At 30.3% G+C, this 6,671-nt stretch overlaps 2 protein-coding genes and 1 long non-coding RNA gene across 4 annotated transcripts; 2 read left to right on the plus strand and 1 right to left on the minus strand.

The window, feature by feature from the left end:
* The first annotated feature begins 197 nt into the window (after positions 1 to 197).
* Positions 198 to 1,073, plus strand: LOC111029086. Its single transcript, XM_022307937.1, has 3 exons — positions 198 to 389; positions 486 to 594; positions 665 to 1,073. The coding sequence occupies exons 1-3, from the start codon at positions 226 to 228 to the stop codon at positions 1,070 to 1,072; spliced, it is 681 nt and encodes a 226-aa protein (XP_022163629.1). The 5' UTR covers positions 198 to 225; the 3' UTR covers position 1,073.
* A 110-nt stretch (positions 1,074 to 1,183) lies between these two features.
* On the plus strand, positions 1,184 to 1,674 carry LOC111029085. The gene is made up of 2 exons (XM_022307936.1): positions 1,184 to 1,400; positions 1,457 to 1,674. Exons 1-2 carry the CDS (start codon positions 1,211 to 1,213, stop codon positions 1,657 to 1,659), a joined length of 393 nt encoding a protein of 130 aa, XP_022163628.1. The 5' UTR covers positions 1,184 to 1,210; the 3' UTR covers positions 1,660 to 1,674.
* On the minus strand, positions 1,259 to 3,416 carry LOC111029087. 2 transcript variants are annotated; one of them, XR_002603969.1, is made up of 5 exons: positions 2,981 to 3,416; positions 2,769 to 2,887; positions 2,070 to 2,292; positions 1,809 to 1,971; positions 1,259 to 1,374 (listed from the first exon to the last, which is right to left on the minus strand). It is a non-coding gene; the product is annotated as an uncharacterized LOC111029087 (long non-coding RNA). The 2 variants fall into 2 exon arrangements; XR_002603970.1 differs by lacking the exon at positions 2,070 to 2,292 and having other exon boundaries at positions 2,769 to 2,895; positions 2,981 to 3,097.
* Positions 3,417 to 6,671: the final 3,255 nt, after the last annotated feature.

Consider the following 6,671-nt stretch of genomic DNA (forward strand, 5'->3'; position numbering starts at 1 on the left):
TTATATTATTATATTTACATATTTTACATATTTTTTTTTAATTTTAACAAAATGGACAACAATGTTAATGCTGAAAATCAAGTAAGTGTTTATGAATTTAATTATATTTAATAATCTATATTAATAATTAATTATATAATATAGTCTTTGGAACTTGAAATTGGTAAAGAATTTTCCTCTCTTGTTGAGTTAGAAGATGCAATTTCAAAGTATGAAAATAAGACCATGTCCAACTTTACGAAGTTCAGTTCTAGGACCATTGAAGGTGCTAGAAAAAAGGGCTTAAAAAGGCACATTAATCCAATTTTGGAATATGTCGCTCTTGATTATAGATGTGTACGAAGTGGTGAGTACAAAAGCCAATCAACAGGTCTCCGGCCGCAACAAAGGTATATTTAAAATACTTATTAAACTTAAAATATTTATAATTTATGAATTATGGAGCATCTTAAAAACATATTGGTTGGTATTTATTTTTATTCCAGTTCTTTTCGTTCAAATTGCCCTGTGGTTTTGACTGTTCGACCCAATGATTGTGGAGAAAAATTAGTCATAAAAAGTTTTATTAGTGAACATAATCACATATGCAGCAAGGTAAATAGTTAACAAAATAATAATAGAAATTGTATATAAATACAGTATAAAAAAAAACTATTTATTTTAGGCAATGTATGATCACTATCCTAGACAAAGGAGGCTGGATACTGATTCTAGAATTATGGCAACGAAATTGGTAACGATGAAGGTTAATAAAAAAATATTACAAAATGATCTGATGAAAACCCACAATAAAATAGTAACGTTGAAGGATATACATAATTTGGTTATATCCAAATCACCGGCATCAGACGCCTTAAAAATATTGGCAACTAGTTATGAGGGAACTGACGTCACCCTTAATATTTTAAAAAACGAAAAAAATGAGCTCAAAGCAATCTTTTACCAGGACAAAGAAATGCAAAGAATATTTTCTTTGTGTCCTGAAGTGTTGTTTGTTGATGCCATATATAAAGTAAATGACTTAAGAATGCCCCTCTACGTTTTTTTAGGTATTCATCTTTACTACGTTTAATTAATTATAATCAACTGTTGTATTAAATAAAATTTGTTTGTTGCCTTCAACTTGGTTATAGTGGTTGACAGTAACGGGCTCAGTGAAGTTGTTGGGTTTTGTCTTCTCACTAGTGAAGACAAGGAAAATGTATCGGACATGGCCTCAACGTTTAAAAAGCATAATCCCGATTGGAATCAAATCAAATGTATAATGGCAGACAAAGATTTTACTGAGAGGAATGTTTTCAAGCAGCAATTTCCGGATTCACAAATTTTGATTTGTATTTTCCATTGTTTGAGGTCTATGTCGAGGGAAATTACCTGCGAAAAAATGAAAATAAACTCCGGTAAAAAGTGTTTATGAAATACTAAATGCATTAGTTTTGATGAATTTTTTTATTAGGAGAAAGATTGATGTGTTTAGAAATAATACAAAGTATTGTTTACGCTAAAAATGAATCGAATTATGACGAAATCCGCCAAAAACTTGAAGATACCAATATAAAGACGGTGATCGATTACTTCAATAAAAACTGGCACGGTATCAGAACAGAATGGGTTGTACACTTCCAATCAAAATTTATGACTCTAGGTATAATTTTATAATAATATGTTAATACTGTCAGGTTTCAGTTATGTAACTTTATTGTTTTAGGAAATCGTACAAATAATCGTCTTGAAAGCATTAACCAAAAAATAACACAAGTGGTCACCAAATTTTCTAGACTAGATCAATTATTTCAAGGTATACTCACTTAAGCAAACTATACCCGCCGCGCAGTCATCTTCATGCATATGTTATAATTGTATATGTATTTATAGGGCTAGAGATGTTAATGGTAACGCTACGGACAGAACGAGACCACATAGCCACCGAGTGTTTTTCAAAAACTCCTAGTTTTGTAGCTGGATTGGCACCTGAGATTAAACAATTGTTTTGGTATTTAACACCTTATGCATTTAATTTAGTTCAGTCAAAAATTAGCAAGGTAGAAAAAGTAAAAGTTATATCTCACATTAACATGACGGGCATTGTTAATTCCGGAGAGGGTGTCTTAAACGTCACTACTAAGACTTGTGAGTGCACTTTTATTACCAGTATGTGTCTTCCGTGCCACCACATATTGAGATTGAGGAAAATGTATGATATTTCATTATACTGCCCAGAATTATGTGCAGATAGGTGGACTAGAAGGTATTACCAAGATGTATGTAGGGTAATTCCTTCAACAACTATGCCTAATAATACAGAGCAAAACAGTGTTAACGTAGTCACTGTTGGCACAAAAAAAAAAACGTATATTTAATCAGCACGAAAAATACCAGCAAGCATATGTTCAAGCCAAAAAATTGGCTTCTTTGGCCTCTGAGGCTTCTGGGACAGCGTTTCAAAAACGTATAAAGTTACTCAACTTCATCGCCAATGCTTGGGAGAAAAATGAAGAAGTTGAACTAGGTAACTAACATTTACATAGCTTTGGAATTTACATAAAAATGTTTATTTTATAATAAATAATACATAATAAATATTTTACTCTTTAGACGATTTGTTTGACCAAGAAGGTCAAGAAGTGAGTGAAAACATTGAGAGTGAAACTGAAGAGCCTCAAGAGTTGGTGCTGAATGAGTTACCAATACTACCACCTAGGATTCCAAAAAGGGGCCGTCCAAAAGGTAATTCTAAGTTTTTAATTAAGGTTTATTATTTCACTTACTTAAACCACAATATAATATGTAGGTAATGATAAGACAGCAATTGGCATTCCAAAAAAAAGAAAATTGGATTCAGTTGGGTTGGTTTGTTTTCAAAAACTGCCATTGAAAATAAAACAATCTGAAATGCTAAAATGGTTAGTTAACGAAGAGTTAGCAATGCTTGCAATCAATGCAAACAAATTAATCTCTGAAAGTGATGTTGAATGCATACCAGAAAGTGTACCATGTGCAATAATCGATGATACTATAGCTGTAGGAGAAATAAGGCAATTTTTTACAGCAGATGGATGGACTGCTGTCCAACAAATTATTGATGCCAAAAAAAAACATGCAACTTGGGTTTGTCCTGTTTGTTCAGAAGATGCTTCTACTAAATCCATTTGCTGCAATCGGTGCTTGGAATGGTCACATTTTATATGCGCAAGAGTAAATGAGAATGTAAAATCAAAACAGTGGTTTTGTAATACTTGTAAATTAGCAGCCAAATAATTTTAATTTTTACAACGTGATTTTTTTAAGTGTTTAATGTTAACGTGCGTTACCACCGTAAGTGTTAAACGTGATTTACTTTAGTGTTAGGTTATAACTTATAATATAGAATTTTACTATATTATAATACCATAGTATAAGGAATAAGAAGTATGTTCAACGCGACAGTGTCGCGAATATACCCAGCAAATAGTATGTCGATTATGTTGGTAAGTCGGAAGTCCCATGATTATGTATAATAAATCAAAATATTAATTAGTTATATAATATTATATCAGGTTATAAACTTATAAATAACCATAGATAATAAAGATATGGATAGGACATATTGGTCTTATCAGCGGTCTTCGAGGGGAACAATTGAGGCCAAATAAAGTATACATATATTGAGTATCGACTATCAATATAAAGGAGCCTCAATTGCCTTCTCCTCCGGGAACGCGGCCTCAAATGTATTTAACATAGGCGTGGCCTATCCATATCTTTATTATCTATGTAAATAACACAGAATAGATTAAACGTCGGACGTGAAAATAGCCACTACGTTAATAATAATTATTTATTTAACTCTATAACTAAATACTAATGAGTATCAGGATTCAACTATTGTAATTGATTTAGATCTTTAAATATTCTTATAACCAATTAATTACATATTGCTTAATATAGTATTAAAAATATCCAAGGTTTTTTAATGCATATTATTTATTGTTCATAGAAATAAATTGTATTGTTAAATTTAACTATTATAAGTGTTTCATTTATTTTTATTTTATTTTTATCTATCTAAGTACCTATTTTAATTTGACATAAATTTTTTTGCAATATTGAATTGGGTATGAGAAAGTTTTCAGTTGTTAAAGTCCTTATTCATTATTGAATATTTTAATTTGTTGTAGGCTTTGTATCAAATACCTAGATTACAAGAAGGAGCAGTCCCTTCTATATTTCCAAATTGCCCAAAATATCTTACGAAACACTCAAACCCAAGAAAAGCACCTTTACTACGAAACAGCCCAATAAAACGGAAAAAAATGGCTATTAATACTCAAAAGCCATTTGGTGAAATTATTTCCGATCTATCTGTTGACAATGAATGTTTTAATAACACTGAACCTGAAAAACAAAATACCGTTGAACCGTTTTCTTTTAAGACTATGCAAGAAAATATTAACACCATTGTTCTTCCCACAGCATGGAGTAGGCATGATATACCCAAAAAATTGATCATGTTTTCCCATTATATTACAATAGGAAATGACACTGAAATGCCCACTCCTATTATTTTCAAGAGAGTTTGCTTAAATATTAATTTAAAGGCCAGTTGTTTGGTTTTAAATACAGAAATTTCTATAAACATATTTGGTATTCAAGAAATAACTAGTGTTACAGTTTTAGAAGAACTTTTAAATAAATTTGATAGTGCAAATATTTGTAAAGGATACAAAGTAGATTCATACTTGAAGACACAAAACTCTTATGTCGATCCAATTGGAAATGTTCAACACATTTCATGTCAATTTATTATTGAAAAAAAAGATATTTGCCAGTATTATACCTGTGCTTTACGAAGTGTAAATCGAAAAAAACTTCGGATGTCAAAAGATATCGATACAACTTCTAGGAAAATTAATATTTTGCTTAGTCCAAGTAAACAACCACAATTAAAAAGACTACAAATGAAATATAAATTAATCAGGCAAAAAAAAGTTCGAGCTGAAGCACTCAACAAAAAACTAAAAACTAATATATCTTATCTACATGACAAAATGTCAGCAGTCTCTTCATTAAGCCTTGAAGAAGGACTAGACAAAAGTGTTCTACCTTATAATCAGCGTATTGCAGTAAATGAAATTGTTTCAGCTTCCAAAGTGAAAAACAAAAAAGGTCGACGATATTCGGAAAATTGGAGTTTATTATGTATGCTTTTTCACATACGGTCTCCTTGTGCATATAACTTTTTACTGAAAAATGACATTTTACCTCTACCTTGTGTGAGATCAATAAGAAGGTAATACCTAAATTAAATATTTTATTTTATTGATTTTATAACATTTATTGTTTTTAGACACCTTTCATGTATTGACACTAAATGTGGGTTTGATGAGAAATTTTTAGAATTATTTGCTCTACATCTTGCTCAAAAAGATGAGTTTAAGCGTCATGGAATATTAATTTTTGATGAAATTTCTACCCGTGAAAGTGTATCAGTAAATTCTGAAAATCTAACTTATACAGGTACCTATATACAAATTTAATTTTTATACTTAGTATCTATTTATCTACTTATTTTTTAAAAATGTCATAGGTCTCATTGATTTTGGAGATGATGGTGATAAAGGTCAATCTTTTAATGACAAGGCTAATCATGGTTTGGTGTTTATGTTCGTACCCTTAAATGATAATTATGCACAACCCGTTGGGGTATTTGCTTCAAGAGGTCCGACAAAAGGTGTCGTCATAGCTCAACTGGTATTAAAAGCAATTACTCTGCTTGAAAAAGCTGGTGCTTTCATACATGGTATAGTATGCGATGGAGCTGCACCAAACCGGAAATTTTGGATTGAAATGGGCATAAGTGCAAAATTAAATGAAGTAAAAAATTGGTTTGAACACCCAAATGATGCTGATCGAAAAGTTTTTATCTTCTCAGATACACCACATTTATTCAAAAACATCAGAAACAGGCTTTATAATCAAAGAAAACTTCAGGTTATTATATACATTATTAAATTACAATAAATAAATTATATTGTCATTTTTTTTTTCAGATTAAGCAAGATGAACCATTTGTTGAATGGAATCATTTTCAAATTGTGTATGATCAAGATAATCTGAATAATGGAAAATTAAGAGTCTGTCCAAAAATTTCTGCTTCCCATTTAACTCTGAATAGTTCATCTAAAATGAGAGTTCGGTTGGCTGTACAGGTATCCTCAGTCCTCACTGTTGGTAATAGTTATGTAATATTATTCATCATCTAAATGTTATAGGTTTTAAGTAATTCAATGGCAAAAGGCTTAGAGTTTTATCGTCCTTATTGTTCTCAACTTAAAGATTCTAGTGCAACAGAAGAGTTTTGTTTAAAAATGAATATAACCTTTGATGCACTCAACCGCAAGTTAATTAATGAAGGGATTTCCCCTAATTCTAAAGATTATATGGTAAGTTATTATTTTAGTTCAAATATTTAGTCAATTTTAAACATAGTTAATCAAATTTTTTTTACAGTTACTGATGATTTAACACAGGAATTTCTAACCAGTATTAGATCCAATATCTATTATATTTTATTGGAAATAGCAATTGGCAGTGGTTTTGTATTTATAAGTGATTAGCTTTTACGCAAAGATAATCACTTAAATATATTGATATAATATATGAGATAATTTTATAGCTTCAGCTTTTTGATA

Source organism: Myzus persicae, unplaced genomic scaffold (genome assembly GCF_001856785.1).
Source record: "Myzus persicae strain clone G006 unplaced genomic scaffold, MPER_G0061.0, whole genome shotgun sequence".
Classification (NCBI taxonomy): domain Eukaryota; kingdom Metazoa; phylum Arthropoda; class Insecta; order Hemiptera; family Aphididae; genus Myzus; species Myzus persicae.